Source organism: Cladophialophora psammophila (assembly GCF_000585535.1).
Source record: "Cladophialophora psammophila CBS 110553 chromosome Unknown aczJe-supercont1.21, whole genome shotgun sequence".
Classification (NCBI taxonomy): Eukaryota; Fungi; Ascomycota; class Eurotiomycetes; order Chaetothyriales; family Herpotrichiellaceae; genus Cladophialophora; species Cladophialophora psammophila.
The window spans coordinates 115,930-134,417 of record NW_006912942.1 but is presented as its reverse complement, the minus strand read 5'-3'; the positions used below and the strand labels follow the sequence as shown (position 1 = coordinate 134,417).

At 51.9% G+C, this 18,488-nt stretch overlaps 5 protein-coding genes across 5 annotated transcripts; 4 read left to right on the top strand and 1 right to left on the bottom strand.

The window, feature by feature from the left end:
* Positions 1 to 820: 820 nt before the first annotated feature.
* Positions 821 to 3,931, top strand: A1O5_10678 (uncharacterized protein; the record flags this gene model as incomplete). The annotated part of the gene is made up of 1 exon (XM_007751254.1): positions 821 to 3,931. The coding sequence occupies one exon, from the start codon at positions 821 to 823 to the stop codon at positions 3,929 to 3,931; it is 3,111 nt and encodes a 1,036-aa protein (XP_007749444.1).
* Positions 3,932 to 4,296: 365 nt separating this feature from the next.
* Positions 4,297 to 5,826, top strand: A1O5_10677 (uncharacterized protein; the record flags this gene model as incomplete). The annotated part of the gene is made up of 1 exon (XM_007751253.1): positions 4,297 to 5,826. One exon carries the CDS (start codon positions 4,297 to 4,299, stop codon positions 5,824 to 5,826), a length of 1,530 nt encoding a protein of 509 aa, XP_007749443.1.
* Positions 5,827 to 6,750: 924 nt separating this feature from the next.
* A1O5_10676 (uncharacterized protein) lies at positions 6,751 to 8,708 on the bottom strand (the record flags this gene model as incomplete). The annotated part of the gene is made up of 6 exons (XM_007751252.1): positions 6,751 to 6,991; positions 7,045 to 7,290; positions 7,347 to 7,997; positions 8,056 to 8,411; positions 8,462 to 8,596; positions 8,649 to 8,708. The coding sequence occupies 6 exons, from the start codon at positions 8,706 to 8,708 to the stop codon at positions 6,751 to 6,753; spliced, it is 1,689 nt and encodes a 562-aa protein (XP_007749442.1).
* A 2,075-nt stretch (positions 8,709 to 10,783) lies between these two features.
* A1O5_10675 (prostaglandin-endoperoxide synthase 1) lies at positions 10,784 to 14,578 on the top strand (the record flags this gene model as incomplete). Its single annotated transcript, XM_007751251.1, has 6 exons — positions 10,784 to 11,636; positions 11,688 to 12,080; positions 12,135 to 13,007; positions 13,081 to 13,862; positions 13,917 to 14,387; positions 14,447 to 14,578. 6 exons carry the CDS (start codon positions 10,784 to 10,786, stop codon positions 14,576 to 14,578), a joined length of 3,504 nt encoding a protein of 1,167 aa, XP_007749441.1.
* A 2,035-nt stretch (positions 14,579 to 16,613) lies between these two features.
* Positions 16,614 to 17,881, top strand: A1O5_10674 (uncharacterized protein; the record flags this gene model as incomplete). The annotated part of the gene is made up of 2 exons (XM_007751250.1): positions 16,614 to 17,221; positions 17,281 to 17,881. 2 exons carry the CDS (start codon positions 16,614 to 16,616, stop codon positions 17,879 to 17,881), a joined length of 1,209 nt encoding a protein of 402 aa, XP_007749440.1.
* Positions 17,882 to 18,488: the final 607 nt, after the last annotated feature.

The window sequence follows — 18,488 nt, the reverse complement described above, 5'->3', positions numbered from 1 at the left end:
GTGGCCACAGCGAGTGCCCTCTCCGGGCTAAGTTGCGGCCAACTCTTCCTGGGCTGAGCAAACAGGAACAGCAACCGCGACCGCTATCCTCCTGTACGGTGGTCTAAAATCGGCTGGTTTCATCGGGCGAGAATGAAGCAACTCGGTTTCAATGTTGAGAATGTGTTGGCGCTCACGCCTTCCCGTCACATGGCTGCTGGGGTGTTGCTCACGTTGATTCTTTGAACCTTGTATTTAGTGACGACAAGGCGATGCTACCTTCACTGAGAAGGAACAGCTCCCACAGATTTCTATACGAACACATTACTATCAGCAATCTCGGATGGAGAAGTCTGTGGTGATCTAGGTAAGTACATCGGCGGGTACATGGCTCTTGAGTCTGTCAGAGGTAGATTTGAACAAGAAATCTGCGATGAGCATAAGACTCGTTTGGGGAATGGCGGTACGGCGAGGGACCATGACTTGTGTCAATATTAAGGGATTTGTGAAAGTGCTGTGAAGGATATTCGTATTGCCTTGGGAGAAAAAACGGAACGGGCGAGATATGAAGATGTGATTGTGAAGTGAGAGCAGCCGCGATGCACGTCGCCCATTGCACTTTCCTCCCGCGCGAACCCACCTCCTACCAGCCTCAAATCAAATCTCTGGTCTCTGGCATTCCTCAGCTGCTCTCTGAACAATCTGTTCAGTGTCCAACCTTCTGCCCTCTCGGTTTCCCTCTCCCTCCCCCTTGTTCCGCACAAGAGTCATTCACACTTCACACCCAGTCACCCTCCTCTGACACAAGATTCGCCTCACCAACCCCTCGAAACTCTCCACGATGGCGAGGCCATCTCTGCCTCCAGATATGGTGCTTGCCTACAAGCAGTACAAGCAAGATACCGAGATCGTGGCGGGGTGGCTGGCAGAGAAGTCCGCCATAGTAGGCTACAAGCCAGACACCGACTCTGCCTCCCATGAAAAACGGACGAAGCTTAACACAAAAACTCACCGACCTGCTCGAGGTGCCGCCGAAAATGCTCGCCGGTCTAAAGCATCCAAGTCCATCTACATCCTCAAGACTGCCGAGTTGGTCGCGATGGCCAAATTCATCGTCAAAGCACGGCCAAAGGTCACCCTCGGTCGAGCCATACAAACAATATGGGAACGCACTATTCGAGTCAGAAGAGAATTTTCTCGCTGGTTTAAAAGCAAAGCTGCCAGCTGTGTTGTTGTCGACGAAAAGCACACTCACTTCGCTTCGCTTCTCGAACTTGCTCTCGAAACGCTCAAACCCTGCTACGAGACAGTGCAAAAAAAACCAAGACCTGCCCTCCAAAAGAAAGACCCCAACACAGCAACACCCCTCCGCCCCGTCACCAACATCTTCCATCATCTTGAAGTCGAGGACATACTTTCCGAAGAAGAGCAGGATCAAGGAGACACAACAGTTGTCACAGGTCCTAGCACCAAGCCTGAGGGTCCTCGTGCTCGCATTGACTTCGATGACAAAGAGGCTGAGTCCGAATTCCTGTTCGCCATCTGGTCGTTCATGCGAGAAGTCTTCGCCGTGCGAATCTACGTTGCCTCTACCTGGCAACTGTATGCTAGCGGCAACGTCGAACTGATGCAGGCTGCCAGTGTCACCAACCTAGCAGTTGATCTGGTACGCAGAGCTGAAGCTGATTTTGAGGCCAGCCTGCAGCGCCCGCCGGCATATCCCGCCTCAAAATATCCCACCGGCTATTTACCCTTGCTCATCTTCAAACTTCATATGCCGCCCCCGGATCGATGCACAGTACCTTGTGACCCGGATCTGCCCATGGTGGTTATCATCTGCGGTTGCGCGATTTGTGATGTCCTCCTCTACATACCCTGGGCCATGGCCAGATCGTACATTCAGATGCTCAAAGAGGAGCCACCAACATTTCCGAGCTCCAACAATGATTTCCGCGTTCAAGTGCCGCCTTTTCCACCTTGCAGTATTCGGGGCTCACAATTCTACCACGCCCAAAACCCAAGCCAGAAAGCACAAGAGGAATTGTCAGAGATCTTGCCCAACTTCTCCCTGCTCTCGCTCATGCTCCGAGGAAAGTTCATCGAGGATGAGATTTTGCACGCCGCCAGACATATCCTTGAAAACCGCAACGCCCCGATTTGGGTCAGCTTGGCCCTGCAAATTCAGCTTGACATTCAGAGAGTGGACGAAGTCAAGGCTGTCAGGGCATTCCGGGATCTGAAGCAGGCTTACGAAGTGATCAAATTTCGAGCTGAGGAGCACCACAAGTGGCGCAGGTCGCTCGGGTATGAGATATGGGAGAACTCATGGCACAACCATGTTCAGACAGTGGTCGATGAGTTCGGAGAATGGATCAAAGGCAAGAATTGCGGGAAGTCAGATGGCGAAGAGGTTTTGCAGTGGGTTGGCGCTGGATTCAACGTGAAACATGCTGTTAGAGCGAGTGGCAGGGTCCCCCTGCTGGAATACTTCCCCGTCACCTGTGGCACGATGAAAACCGAACTCCAACTGGAATGGCACACTTTGGGGCTGAAGCTCGTCAACTGCACTGCCCATGTCCCGATGCTCTGTCACCTTTACAATGCTCTGCGTATAGTTGACCCAAAGGCGCCTGTCTGGCCGGACATGGAGCTACTCATCCGCAACCAGAGCCCGAGGAAAATCTTCACGGGTGGTCGCCCTAAGACGCTCGTTCAAGCGCGAAATAGGTTTCTCCTCAGCATTGGAATGTCGGCGACAAGCCTAGCCAAAGACTCTCGCGGAATGCGACTCAAGAAGGACAACCCTGGGTTACGACAATATGAACAAGCTCCGATTGCTCAGAACCTTTTCTATCGTTGGATGGGTCAAGAGACGCGGAAGATCGACGAGGCTGCGTACCAGCTGCAGAAGCTACTTTTTAGCCGCAAATATCAACAAGACCTTGAGCGCAGTCTCTATGTGAACATCACACCTCCAGCACACAACTCTACTCACAGAACGGTTATATCACTGCAGACTAAGATGGTCCGGACTCTGGCGAGGCTGTCTGACGGCTTCACAGCCGAAATGCCAGCGTTAATGTTTGACTTCTTCTCGATGGAGCGACGATGCGTTACCACCTTTGTACATCTTGCAGAAAGTTTCCGAAAGATGAATGAAGGCAGTCAGTCCTCTACCAGCCCGGACCAGACAACAGCTGTCAGTCCTGTTAGAGTGACACTGCAAATTTTTGGTGCTTCGGTGGATTCTGAGATTGTGGCCCGCCGTGTGGGTTCCAAAAATAGGGCCGAGAACAGAGCTCGAGGACCGGTGGTGGCGAAGCAGATGAAATCAATGTTGTCGGCGGTTCAGGACGAAGATAGCCAGGCTTACTTGAGTCAGGCTTTGACACTCATCCGGAATGGACGGATAGGCGAGGTGTTTGGAGAACACATCGACCTTTCTGAAAACGCGCCTGCAGCGGAGATTTTCAGACCTGTCCGTTCAGTTGTTGAGATGCTTTTAAGCCAGGAGAAAGGAAAAGTCGAACTTGGAAAATTGCGGAGGCTGGTTGGAACGAAGGACTATGGGATCTTTCTCTTTCGCCATTCGAGCCTCAAGGCGTTGTATGGTCCCGGGAAAGACAGAAGCTGGAAGGACTTTGTGGTTGCAGAGAGTGTCATCGAGGAGGCAAGGTTGCGCAAGGCTGACAACCCAGTCTTGTACTTGGCTGCGATGGTCTTTCTCCAGCAGAAGAAAGTCATGTGCGGTGCAGGTGAAGATTCTCATGAGAAGAGCGGCCTTCGATCGTACAGTGTCAAGGACATCGAACAGGAAGTCCGAGAAGAATGGTTCAACGGTGGTCCATGCCACTGGGAGGATGTCGCTCAGACAGATAAAGAAGACTGGGAAAAATTCGAAGGGATTTACGGTAAGGAAGGCCGACTCGCTTCCCAGCGAAAGAAAAAGTGACGTTCAAGGGCGCACCGCGGCTGCCAGTCGTCTGTGGACCTGATGCTGGATCGACAAAGAAAAAGATACTCTGAGGATATTCCTTCAACCGGTAGATGGTAGATGTGGTACCAGCATTGTAACAGGAGGCAGAACTGATGTTGCTTGTGGACACTCGTTCGGAAGAGAAGGGTATAGAGACAGAGTTAGCACTTGTGTCAACATCTCTCTGTAGAATTCAATGTCAAACCGAATGTACATCACTTCTAGCACAAGTGTTTTCAATATGACACCCACGAGGCCAATCACGAACTGGCGGATTTCCACGACAACTACGACACATCATCGAGACTGCGAACTTGCAATTCCCGCGACCATCAACGGCCATGGACAGATCTCACTTCGGCACCATCGACAGCATCACCCATCTCTGGAAAGGTTTAGGCCTTCCAGAAAAAGCGCTCACAGCCATCCGCCTACCAGGCGTGGACGCCATAGGACTCCCCTCCTCTTTCAAGATTGGACACTTGGCCCAGGCATCAATCACACTAACGGCGCTCCTGGCTGCATTGATCATTTCGGAGCGCAATAGACATAGAGGAATCCCGACTGTCACCGTGCCTCTCCAACACGCGCTTCTTGAATTTAGGTCTGAGAGATTCTACTCGATCGACGGGGCACGCATGCCATTGGCATGGGGACCGATCGGCGGCCTCCACAAGACCTCAGACGGCTATGTACGGGTGCACGACTCGTTCCCTAATCACCGTGCAGGGACGAAGAAGCTGCTGGGGTGCCCCGAGGACGCGGATCGAGACACCGTGGGTGCGAAGATTGCAAGGTGGAGGTCCGTGGACTTGGAGAATGCAGCCGTGGATGCCGAAGTCGTGATTGCGGCCCTGAGAACCTACGAGCAGTGGGACGTCCTCCCTCACGCGAGAGCTATCAAGGATTTTCCCATTCAGATCAGAAAGATCCCCGACGACGACGGTGGTGGTGGTGATGGTCTTTTAGCCTTGTGGCCCGAAGGCATATTGAATGCTAATAGCAGTGGCCATGCGGACAAATGCCTCCGTGGCCTGAGAGTCTTGGAGATGAGTCGCGTCATCGCGGCTCCTGTGGCGGGGAGGACGCTCGCCGCCCACGGAGCGGAGGTGCTCTGGATAACCAGCCCGCGGCTCCCTGACCTACCCAGCCTTGACCGCGACACCGGGCGCGGAAAACGAACGGCGAGTCTTGACATCAGCCGCGCAGAGGACATGGAGACGCTTCTATCCCTCATCGACGATGCCGACGTCTTCCTCCAGGGTTACCGACCGGGCAGTCTCTCCGCCAGGGGACTCTCCCCCGAGACGCTCGCCACGCGACGCAGAGAGAAAGGGAAAAGGGGCATCGTGTGCGCCAATCTCTCCGCCTACGGGCCCGACGGGCCCTGGAGCGCCAGACGCGGCTTCGACTCGCTCGTGCAGACCTGCTCGGGCATGAACGCGTCCGAGGCAGAGCACTTCAGCGGCCAGACCACCGAGCCCAGTGAGCTCGCTGCGAAGCCAACCCCGTGTCAAGCTCTGGACCACGCGTCGGGCTACTTCCTCGCCGCGGGCGTTATGGCCGCCCTGTACAGGCAGGCACAAGAGGGGGAAGGAGGCGGGCCGTCGTCGTCGTACGAGGTGAGCGTCAGCCTCGCGGCGACGATGAAGTATCTCCGCAGCCTGGGCCAGTATGACGGCCAGTCCGGATTCCAGTGCAACGACCCCTTTGCGACCTTGGAAGACGTCCCCGACGACTATCTCGAGGAGCACATGTCTGGGTTCGGCCTGCTCAAGGCCGTGAAGCACTCCGCGGCCATCGACGGTGTCCCTGTGGGATGGGATGTTATGCCGAAACCGTTGGGATCGGATGAACCACGATGGCTTTGAGTCGGCCTTTTAGCCTTTAACAACGAGCCCCTTTTTAAACTCCCCGCCGCCGCCACAGCAACGGCGGGAGCTGAGAGGTATGTACTTATGTAGTTGCTCAGAACGCGAGGAGGATATTCCATGGAACTGCAGTCACGAGAACAATTCCGGAGGGCGTGACTGGTCTAGACGATGTCTCGCTGACGCTGCTGCACACGCGGCACGTCGAAGAATGAAAGTGTTGGTTACATACACCAATTCTCACTATTCGATTCACAGTCGCCAGGGACGAATGCAGACCTTCATGTCTGAAATGTTCATTAGTGACTGCAAGCATAAAACGGTGATCTGACTTGAAGATATGATGTGAAGCCGTGCCACGAGCAGTACCGATCATGTCGTCCGGGCCATGGATCGCAACCGGGATCATCGGATGTGACCACATTGGACCTGCTCTCTCGCACATCTCCAGCAAAAAAGCCAATTGTTCAGTCGAAAAAGGGTAATCGTAGGACAGGACATGGATGCTCGGGGCATACGTTTCAACTCATCCTTCAGGCGCCACCACCAAAAGATTATGTCCTGCGTCTGAGCGATAGCTCGACAAAAAGGGCGAGTGCTGAACGATGGCCGACCAGTGGCTGCTGTTCCAGATAGAGCTGTCGGTATAGTTGAGAGACAGGGAGTTACTGTGTCCAAAAGGAGGATAGCCCTCAATGGAAATGAAGGCTGCCTCTAACCTACGTTACATCTCCTCGTCAATAATAGTGTCACATGAAAAGACTAGAAGACCTACGAATCTGTCGCCAAATCCTTTGGTCTATGATTTATATAGTCAGGCTATCAGGACGCATCCTGTATTAATGTCTCCTTCATTTGCGCCTTGGACGCGCATCGTGACATCTTAACGAGGCCATTTTCGATCGACCGGCAAACTTTGCAACCTCAGTCATGAGAAGAAGGCTGTTTTCGCACAAAGGTATGCTTGACAATGTCACCTTCCCACATGTGCGACATCCATTCACCAATACCATATTTTTCAGGAGCTCTCTGCACTCCTCGACCACCCCCACCGACAATAAGGTTGCCTGGACGATAAGTCGGATCTGCCTGCATACGTCTGATGACAGAGATATGGATCTGTGCATCATCTGGAATATCCCGGGTCTCTCCCATGGGAAGTGGCCTTTGTAAATGGTCAGCGAGCCGTCCGAGATCTTGGTGAATGTTGCGACGTACCAGCGGATAGCTTTCCATTTTCCATTTTGCAGGTCCATTCGTCGAAACGGGAGATATTCCATCAACTTCCAGAAAAAGACGGTGCCATATGGCAAGCCACCACCGTACTTGAGACAATCGTGGACTGTCCCATCAGTGTAACAACTTTCCAGATTCTGGTGGAATGATTGGCGGCTTGTGGTGTCCTCGATCTTCTCTCCAAACTCGTCGACTGAATGTGGCGAACAGCCTAAACGAGCCATCTTTCTGTTACATGTCAGATCTTTAGATCAAAAAGGGGATTAGGACGATCAAAGTCATACCCAGGGTCAAATTTCAATCCCGCCCTCTCCGCCTCGTGCACCATCCACACCAAGGGCGTGTGGCTGAGCATCCAATGCTCTTTGTCTCCCTTTCCCCAGCCTCCACCAATATCCCCGTGGCCACCTGCGAACCAGACTTCTTGCGCATCTTGCGAACGCTTTGGCTGCGACCATCGACGCCTAGTATGCTTTCGTGGCGATTTTGCTCTTTCCCGGAGATGCTCGGTGGAAGGAGAATGTACGGGGGCAGCGAGACTCTCGGAAGAGCTTTGTGATGCGAGCTGAACTCCCGGGACTGAGAGCTGACCACCCGATGAGCTTGTCAGGGTAATTCTCGGGCCTCCCTGCGCTGCGCCGTTGCCCTGGCTCTCATCCGCTTGCGCCTTCTCATTCATCTGTGCAAGGTCCGATTCGTAGCGACGCATTTGAGGACCTGTTTTGTCCTCTGTTTCACTCTGTGCTCCGCTGATAAGATCTTGCCGGAACTTTGCTCGCCTTTCGTCGATCGAAACTGCATGCCGGATCACCTTGGCTGACGGGCGGGCAGTGTAAGGGAATTTAGTTCGCTGCATCCAGGCCGACTCGAATCTTGGCACCGAGTTCACTGTGTCGAACAGGCCAAGGAAACGAATTCGACGGACTGGCCTACTGCTGCGGCGGGTGTCAGAATACCCAGAGGCTGTTAAGACGCTGTCGGCGTGGGACTTACAATGTTTCCCTGAACCCCCGCATAAACTCGTAGTGCTCCTCTTCGTATTTTCTGGCCTGATCACTGCCATCATTCGTTCTGGCAGCCCATTTGGCGTACGTCTTCCAAGCAAACCTGATGAGCTCTTCGTTGCCGGCAGCTAGCAGACCGATGTGATCTAGCATTTCGGCAAGAAAACGAGCCGTATAAGCCCCACGGCTGAAACCGAAAAAGTACAAGTCATCTTCGCAGCTGTAGTAGCGCATAAGGAATTTGTAGCCCCCCATAACATGATCTGCAAACGATGTGCCGACAGCCTCATCTTTGGTTTTCAGGTACCATGATCGAATCCGACCGAGTGTGGACGTGGTTTGCATCTGAATTGTGAGCGATGGGAGATTTCCAAGAGAGATCTTGTCTCACTTACCGAATGAGAACTAACGTATGTCCCGATTCCTGGTTGGTAAAAAGTGTACATGTTCACATCAGTGCGGTCCAGCATGCGGTAGAGTTTGAGGATGTTGCTGTCAGTGTCATTTCCGCTGAACTTGTTGCCCGTACCCTTGGAACGTTGTCAGCGAACGCAATCAAATGTTAGAAGTTGGGGGATGAACATCAAAACAAAGAACGAAAACGTTCTTCTGCCGGGGTTGATTTGGCTCTGGAGCGGCCATTGGGAGGAACATCTCTTAAGCGCGGGATGCTAAGAATAATTAACAATTCCAATAGAGACACAGACTCCAGTAACAAGAAGAGGAATCGACATCGAGTTAAGAATGTGAGATCCAACTCGCTTCAGATCAACTTTATGAAAAGAGGCAGTGGAGTGTGCTCCCTCGGCATGGGCTCATATTTTTCCTCTGTGTGGCTCTTTCCGCCCAGAGCAGACAGAGCTTTTGCTATCACAGCATAGGCCACCGTTGACATTCACCCAACACAGCATCTTGACCTCCAGCAAACAGCTTTGCACCTGACCGCCAAAATCCATGCAACTTCGGAAATGATGAGCGACACCTAACTTCCGCAACTGCAGGATGGACGGGGTGCTCGGACGCACAGCGGAAGGTCTCATGAAGATGATCAAGATGGCTTGGCACTCAGTTGGACGTCCAAAAGCCCCAGAGGCCAGATGTTGAATGATGGTGGTGCGTGCTGGGGTTACCCAACCTTCCAAACATGCAGCCATCCCTTGCTGCGATGGAAGGGACTTGGAGGGTGATCAGTCGCTTGCGCCTTGGGTGGGACCGGGTCTCGTTTGCTCTCTACTTGATGCATGGATCATCGCTCGATTGGCATTCGGCAATCCGAATTAGGTCTCAACTTGATTGCCGTTTGTCTTGTCGGAGCAGCCTAATCTCGAAGCGGAGGGGGAGTCTGCACGCAACCAGACAGCTGACCTACATCGGTGAGGGGATTCGCAGTCCAGGCCAACGATCGGCAGTCGAACAACAAGCGAGAAAGATACTCGAGACGGGTTCTCCATCTGCTCTCGGATGCAAAAGAAGGAGGAGGAGCAAGAAAAGGCAAGGAGGAGGCAAGGAGGAGGTTGGCCTAAGTTGGCCCTAACCACCACCCCCGTCCCTCCCCCCCAAATCCCCCCGGTCCGGTCCGATTCAATTCGACCGGACCTTGGAACTAACGAGCCCGGCTCCACTCCGCACGGACCGCCAGTTGGATCGCTGGCTCCCTGGCTCTCTCCCTTACTACATTCCGACAGCTGTCAGGTCGCCTTCGACATCCACCGTCCTACTCCCGACCTTCATCCTTCACGCAATGATTGATCCACGACTCACTGACAGCACAATATCTTGTGCGCCACCTTGGGTATTTCACGTAAAACAGAAAGCCATCCCCCAACACCTTCGATAGTCTACCCCGCCCAATATACTGGGGAATGTCGGCTTCATTGGCTCACAATGACTCAATGGAAGCACACACCGACTTTGATCTCTCCGAGCAGGTGAGTTAATTAAAAGAATCAGGTTCGGTCTGACTGGAGAAAGACGCCGGGTCGAACGCAGCACCAGAGCACGGAACAGCTTGAGATAACCGCTGTTTTAATGGTGCCAACTCCTACAATTGAGAGACAGGAAGACACTGCTTCGAAAGAGGTGACAGCCTTGAGGTAAAGGTGAAGGCTGCCTTGGATCCAGCAGACAATACTCGTTGGTTGTGACAGGAGCAGACGCCTTGTCAGACTATGTCCTTTTTGCATTGGGGTGAGCCCGCGAGAAGATGATCGTTCAAGCTAGCTGTCAGTCAAATCAAGCTTGACGTACCGATCAACCCGGTAACACGGACTGAAATTGGAAGAGCAGTAATGACACCTCGACACCTCGACACCTCGACACCTCGACACCTCGCCCCGCATCGGACGTGGTGCGTGCGGCTGGATTGACCTTGAACGCACCTTCGATGCATGAAGCTGTCATTGCACAAGAAAGTGGCACATGCAGCTTCAAGCCTGTCCTGTCTGAGCTTGTCTCCACCGTTCCATACACCAGCATTCATTCGGTTTGCTTTCAAATACAACTGGGCGCAGATCGCCCCTGGATATGGAGCTTTGATGATCTTGGTCTACGTTTACCGAGCTCGACTTTCATTCCCTTCGAGGGGCCAAGCTGTGTTTCGAAGCTTTGGGCTCCCTTGAAGCCCCCTGGAATTTCTTTCTCTTGCTCCTTGCTTCCTGTTATATGCCCTTCTTGTCCTCACAACCAAGTACAATTTACCAAGGTCGAGAACTCGAGCAATGCCGTTGCTAAGAAGAATTTCTTCCAACTTCAGGAAGAACAAGCGTGCAAAGAGCAATGGTGTCAATGGCGCCCTTCACACCGTCGACGAGTCAAAGGCTTCCCCTGTTGCTGTGAATAACGACCAAGTCAACGGCACAGCCCCAAATGGTGCCTCTGTTGGTCAGAGCCTTGAAAAAACAAGGGATGTTCAACGGCCAGCGGCACCCAAACCGGCCAGTACCCCGAATCCTCCAAAGCACGCGAAAGATGGGGGCGATGCTCTAGCGACACGCAAGGATGTCGAAAACGTTTTCACGCAATTTGCAGCACTCATCCACGCTTCGCGGCGCCCGCTGCCAACCCAGACGGGTGATGGTCAGTATCTGGAGAAAGAGGAGCCGACAGGACTCTGGGACGATATAAAGCACTTAGGGTTCAAAGACGCAGAAACAGCCTTGCACATGGTAGAGGACAAGCTTAGTGGCGGCCCCGTGGATGACCGCAAAATGCACATGGAGGAAGTTATGCAGCTGGTCGCCGCCCTTCCTGATCGCTCTGCCAATCGAGTCAAGCTCACCGGTTCGCTTGTGGACCTCCTCTGGAATTCCTTGCAACATCCGCCTATGTCGTACCTTGGGGATGGCTACCAATACCGTTCAGCTGACGGCTCGAATAATTCTTACATCTTTCCGAAACTTGGTGCAGCAAACACCCCTTACGCACGTTCGGTCCAGCCTAAGACTACCCAACCAGGTGCTTTACCAGACCCAGGGCTCATATTCGATTCGCTGCTGGCAAGAGAGGAATTTAAGCCTCATCCAAATAACGTCTCGAGCATCTTCTTCAACTGGGCTTCGCTCGTCATCCATGGTATGCCGAACCAGAACATTTTCGATCCTGAATTAATCTGACTTGTTTTAGATCTCTTTCAAACAGATCACCACGATTATAGCAACAGCAAGACTTCTAGCTACCTGGACCTGTCAATATTGTATGGAGATACTCGAGAAGATCAGGATATGATGAGGACATTCGAGAACGGCAAAATCAAGCCAGACTGCTTTGCCGAGGAAAGACTTCTGGCATTTCCACCATCGTGCGGCGTGATGCTCATCATGTTGAACCGCTTCCACAACTATGTTGTCGAGCAGCTGGCATTGATTAATGAAAATGGCCGTTTCACGCGGCCTTCCAGCAAGCTATCGGGGGAGGCTGCAAAAGCGGCTTGGAAGAAGTACGATAATGATCTCTTCCAGACAGGACGACTCATTACCTGTGGGCTCTATATCTCAGTCACTCTCCATGACTATTTGCGTAATCTCATTTTCCGCCCTCCACATGTTTCATCCACGCTGACGAAGTTTTCAGGCACGATAGTAAACTTGAACAGAACAAACAGCACTTGGACCTTGGATCCCCGTATCGACAACCCCAAAACCTTTGGCAAGGATGGCACCCCACGAGGAGTTGGCAACCAAGTGAGCGCTGAATTCAGTCTCTCATACCGTTGGCATTCTTGTATCGGACAAATGGATGAAGCATGGACGGAGAAGGTTTACTATGAGCTCTTCGGGAAGAAGCCGGGCGATGTGTCACTCCAAGAGTTGATGATCGGGTTGGGCAAATACGACCAGGATCTACCCAAGGATCCTCTTCAGCGGCCGTTCGCCCATCTCAAACGGGACGCAAATGGCAAGTTTGATGATGGCGAACTTGCGAAGATCATGCAAGCAGGGGTGGAGGAAGTTGCTGGCGCATTCGGGGCCCGCAACATCCCCAAGGCACTTCGAGCCATCACGATTCTTGGTATTCGACAGTCTCGGTCTTGGAACCTATGCACCCTCAACGAATACCGAAAATTCTTTGGCCTGAAGACATACGACACATTTGAAGAAGTCAACCGAGATCCGTATGTGGCCGAGCAGCTGAAACATCTGTATGAACACCCTGACTTCATCGAGCTTTATCCCGGACTCGCTGTTGAAGAGTACAAGGAACCGATGGTGCCAGGTGTAGGTATTTGCCCGACTCATACCATCTCACGCGTGGTGTTGTCCGACGCTGTTGCCTTGGTCCGGGGCGACAGATTCTACACTCTGGACTACACTCCGAGGAACCTTACCAATTGGGGGTTTAATGAGGCGGCATCTGATGTCAGCGTCAATCAAGGGTGTGTTTTTTACAAACTCATCCTCAGAGCACTGCCAAATCATTTCAAGACCAACAGCATTTATGCTCACTGTAAGTGAACTTCTTCCACAGAGGCTACGGTGCTGCAGTATTTGTGGGCGTATACAGTTCTAACATCGGCTAGACCCAATGACGATTCCAAGCGAGAATGCCAAAATCATGAAGAATCTCGGTCGCTATGAGGATTACGACTGGAGTCCTCCGGAGTATATCCCTACTCGCATCAATTTGACGTCCTACCAGAGCGCCAAATATCTTCTGGAGCGTTCTCAGGACTTTAGGGTCATGTGGAATGACGGCTTAGGATTCTGTATGGGTAAAGGAGGCGAGAGGTTCTGTCTCGGAGGGGACACCATTTTCCATCGGAAACAGCGCCAGACGATGCAACAACTCATATACCGCGAAAAATGGCATGACCATGTCAAGCACTTCTATGAATACATCACACTCCGCCTTCTCCACGAGAAGAGCTGCAAAATTGCTGGCATCCATCAAGTCGATATCACACGGGACGTTGGCAATCTTGCGCACGTCCACTTTGCAGCCAACATGTTCGATTTACCTCTTAAGACTGCGGAGAACCCCAAGGGCATTTTCTCCGAGCAAGAGCTGTGGATGGCCATGAGCGTCATTTTCACTGCCATCTTCTTCGACTTCGAACCGACCAAGTCCTTTCCACTCCGGATGGTGGGGAGGAAGCTTTCAAACATACTGGGCAAGCTCATCGAAGCCAACGTCAAGTCTGTAACAGCTACCTCGTTCGCGGCGAAGTTCTTCGATGGTTGGAGAGAGAATGAGAACGCCCTGGCTGACTATGGTATCCACATGATTCGTCGCCTGAGCGAGACCGGTATGAGCACCTACGATATGGCCTTCAGCCAGATCTTACCAACAGCCTGTGCAATGGTGTGTTCACATTCTTTTTTACTTATTCAACGATCATTAACTAACAATTCATAGATTCCAAACCAATCGCAGGTATTCTCTCAAATAATGGACTACTACCTGAGCGAAGAAGGTCTTAAGTATCTCCCGGACATTCAACGTCTTGCAAAGATCGACAGCAAGGAATCCGACAACAAACTCCTACATTACGTCAACGAAGGGATCCGCTTGAACGGCACTTTTGGCAGTTACCGACGGAGCCAGGTCAGTCATACTTTCAACGATGATGGGAATCAAGTCACCGTTAAGCCTGGCGATAAGGTCTTCTGTGGCTTTGTGAAAGCCGCAAGAGATCCTGCGATCTTCCCAAACCCGGACGAGGTCCGACTTGACAGGCCGCTGGAGTCTTACATCCACTATGGCATCGGAGAGCACACCTGTCTCGGAAAGGATGCTAGTATGGTGGGACTGACTGCCATGTTGAGAACAGTGGGCAAGTTGGAGAATCTGCGCCGGGCGCCAGGACCGCAAGGACAGTTGAAGAAGGTGAGCTCCACAGTCCAACGTCAACACGGTCTACGTGGAAAGTTACTGACCCCTCCTAGATTCCTCGCGAGGGAGGATTCTACGTGTATATGCGAGAAGACCATGGCTCCTACTTCGTCTTCCCGTGCACATTCAAGGTTCATTACGACGGAACGCTACCCCCCTTGCCCAAAGCCAAGGTTGAGCATTGAAACCTCTCTTGGGCATTTTATTGAGCCAGCCGGGCAGAGACTCAGCGATGATGAATTATGTATGGAGGTAGTGGTAATGCTCGTGGATGATAATGGAGAGAGTGATTCAAGTTGAAATTTTGCAAGCTGTTCTCACAATAATCATCTGGTTGACTCTCGAGCACGCGGCATATCCAACGGGTTGGACACAATCAAGGTAATTAATATCTCTTTTCAGTAGTATAATGTCCACGTATTACCTCACCATAGCACGCTAATTTCCCCCATAGACTTTGATCTATCTGCACTTCTTTGCAGGTCCTAGAACAACCCCAGACTGACTGTCTTGTCTCACCAGTGTGCATCTGGCGGTGTTGCGTCTCCCCTTCCTTGCGGGGAAGGGGTCCATCCGTGAGCTCAAGACGCTCTGGCTCCATCCCTACAGAATTCGACTGTCATATGTATCTGTGAAAAGGCCAAGTGTTTTAGTCAAGGGGTTTAGAAAGAGTTGAAAGCGTGGAGTGAAGCGATCGAGAGACTTTAAGTGTGCACCCGTGGCGTTCAATTCGGCTTGGAGCCTATTTAGGTTAAGTGTATCTTTCAGGACCGAATGGGTCGGATAAACTACAAGTATATTCCATTACTTAGTCCCTTGTACCCCTGTACGGATCGAGGGGTCACAAGGAGTATAACACCCGAAGCATCCTAAGCAATTACCTCGAGTCTGAATTGGCTGTTACAAAAAATCAAGATTTCGCCTTGGCTCTCCCGCAATCGAATGCGGGGGCTGACTCTAGATACAGACTTCTGGACAATCCCCTCTGCCGCTGCTCAATCTCCGAGTCAACATATGTGCTGATCTTGCGTCTCCGTCGATCGAGATTCAGCATCAGGCCGCCCTCGCATCCAAGCATCTGCTTGGCACGAAAACCATTCCACCGATACTGATGCTGATCAGATTGAAGGGTTAGATGGTTGGAGGAGGATGAACTCTCTACAAGATGCCTAACAGGTCCAACAAGCAGCAAAGTTTGGCCACTCCATGCCGCCAGAACCGGAATGCATAGGGGCTTCCAGTTCCAATCCCCAAAGGACGAGCTCTGCAAGGTCAGAGTGACCTCTGCCTGTCCCGATGTTCTGTATCCTCCAGTCCGGTGAAGTGTCTTATTGTCGTGTTGAGGACGTTGGACGAAGAGACCTGCCTCGAAAGCCAGAGCTGGGACGGCAACTGGGTAACATGGCCTCAATCAACTTGCTACCATTGCTGAACACGACCAGGCTGGTGCAGATCATCAGCCTCGTTGCAACTGGATATCAAAGCCATGACGTCTTCGTGCAACGCCCATTCCGTCATCGGTCAGGGAACCAGAGCCAAAACCGAAATGCATTTGTCGACGACTCTGTGGGTTAGGGCAAACCAGCACAGGCCTTGTCCTGGGGCGACACTATACTTCTTGTCAGGTTCTGCTTTGAGCAAACCAAAACGGCGGCTGGTCGGTGCTAGACATCGTTTACTAGCACAAGTCTTTGCTGTCGCCTCAGCTGCCAGACCCTGGTGCGTCCCATAAGGATGCTGAATTCTTCGGGCAGCCCGACACTGCAGCCCTTATATCAAAAATTTAAACATCTCTGCTTTGCCAGGTTTGAATTGGAAGTTTCTGCAGACATATTCTGATACCCAACATGGTTGGAAAGAATAACAAAGTCACCCGCTTCAGCTTGTTTCTGCTATTGTTCGTTTGCTCGTGCTCTGCCACAGCCACAGAAACACAAACCAGTCCGAGATGGCTTGTACCTCGAACAAATATTACGGGACCGAACCCAAACGACTACCAATGTCAGAGTGCTCGTGCGCCCGATTACTATGGAATTGGTGTCCGACTGGTATGTGTTGTGCTTAACAGTGTGTCCACTCTGGCAGAGTCTTGAATGCCTTCCAGCCTTGTCTGCACTCTTTGAACCGCAGCGAATCTAACGGTGTGTTGGAAGGGGATCTATTTTTCATGGTTCACTGGTTGGGTCGTAAGTTCTTGTCCCTATCCATGTTCATGCATTGATGTTGCGCAAAGTAACCACTTGTGTCAAGGCAAATTCATTTGTGCCGGGTGACATCGGTGGAGCTTTGGATACGAACGCGATATTCCTCTTTGCAAATATCGTGGCCATGGTAAGATGCACCATCACAAAGGTCTTGACGCAGCTAGACTGCGTGATTCTTATGCATCTGTCGGGGGGGACCGTCTTCTCGGTCCTGAGCCTCTGGGGATACCGAACTTGCCATTATCTCGGGGAAGGTCCAAAGGGCATTCGACATTTTGGAGGGTTTGGCACGCATCTCAGACTTCTCCTCTCGATGGCGGTTGCGGTATATGGTCTGTGGTTCTGGTGGTTCGGTATCCTACCAGACACTACCGCTGTCATGATCGACACTGGACCATGTCGGACCGTCTACACTTTTATGTTCGCCAAAGTCCGTGCCAATGGTGGTGTGAGAATCTTTTACATTATCGTCTGCATTGGCTGCGTCATCTATTTCGGCGTCATGCTGCTCGCGTCCTCCCTAGCTCTATACGCAAGGTTTGCAAAGGGGGTCGACCTAGCCAAGCGAAGGAAATGGCGAACGAGCACTCGATTGCACTATGCTACAGGGCTCTACCAAAAAGAGTAAACTCGTCTGATAGCAGCTTTAAAGTTTGGATACTTTGCTGACTGTTCAATCTTAGACTGCGCAGAATCTTCTACTTGCTCAGGATCGGCAATTTTCTCTGGATTCTGTGGTCGATGATTCTAGTTGAGTGTACTCTCAACTTCAACCATGTCAAGGAAGTGCTGGGCCCTGGAAATCGGATTTTCTTCCCTTCCCAGCTGATTCCGTTAATTATCGGCTGCTTCAGTTTTGTCCGGTTGGGTTACAAAGTACTCGAAAAGTGCCGTGACCCTGACGACGAACCGTCACTTCCAACAGAGCCTCATCATTCCAAAACACGGCAGGACTTCCCTGGGCCGAGGAAGCTCTTCAAAGTCTTTGCGCCACCGACCAACTTTGTCAACACAGGTCCTCAAGTGCCGGAAGATATCCCGCTGGAAGACACAGACATAGACGAGCTTGTACAAGGCGAGCCTATACGGGTGCGATATCTAGTTACCTGGCTTCCCTGGTTGTCCTTGCTGCATTGGTGGACGAGCGATGAGCCGAAGCGCCAAAATTCGCACAAACGTGATGCCAACTTGGAAAAGGGTCGCTCCCACTCACCAACCTCGACGCTGCAGGGATCACCTACTACTCCGACATTTGTGAATCCTTATAAACCACAAATCCCGTAAATACAGCCCTTTGCGGGAGCAGTCGACAAATCACTTCTTCGCTAAAATCACCTATGGAGAAGCGTAAGCGGATGGGGGAAGATGATTTTGAAGGGGAGAATTTCAGTTCCAAAGCAAGCCATGAACTGTTCTTCATGCATGAACCTGTTCGGTTTTACATTGTACAACAGTATGTACTAGTAACACAGGGCTGGGGAGCATGGGCTCATCCCTGTGATTGTGTAACGGCGTTGCGATGTGATATTGATCAGACCACCTTATGAATTTCGGACACATTCATCCTTGTCTCCCTTCTCTCGCCTACACACACACACTTTCTCTGACTCCTCTTTGCCTGCTTCCCCCCAGCCTCGTTGGCGGTGAGTTGGCGGTGAGGGAGAGAGGCGGCGACGGCGGCCTCGGCGGTTGAAGTGGTCACGTGTACATCTGGTTCGCCAAGTCGGGCCAAGGCGTCAAAATGTCCGACTCCGACTGTCGCATGGTTGCGGCCATTTTCACCTTCTCCACATAATATTTTCCGCGGGCTGAAAAAGCCGCTCCCAGCCACCAGGTGGCAGCCCGAGCATCAGCAGCCTTAAATCTCGTTTGTTCGCCTCCTTCCCCGCGA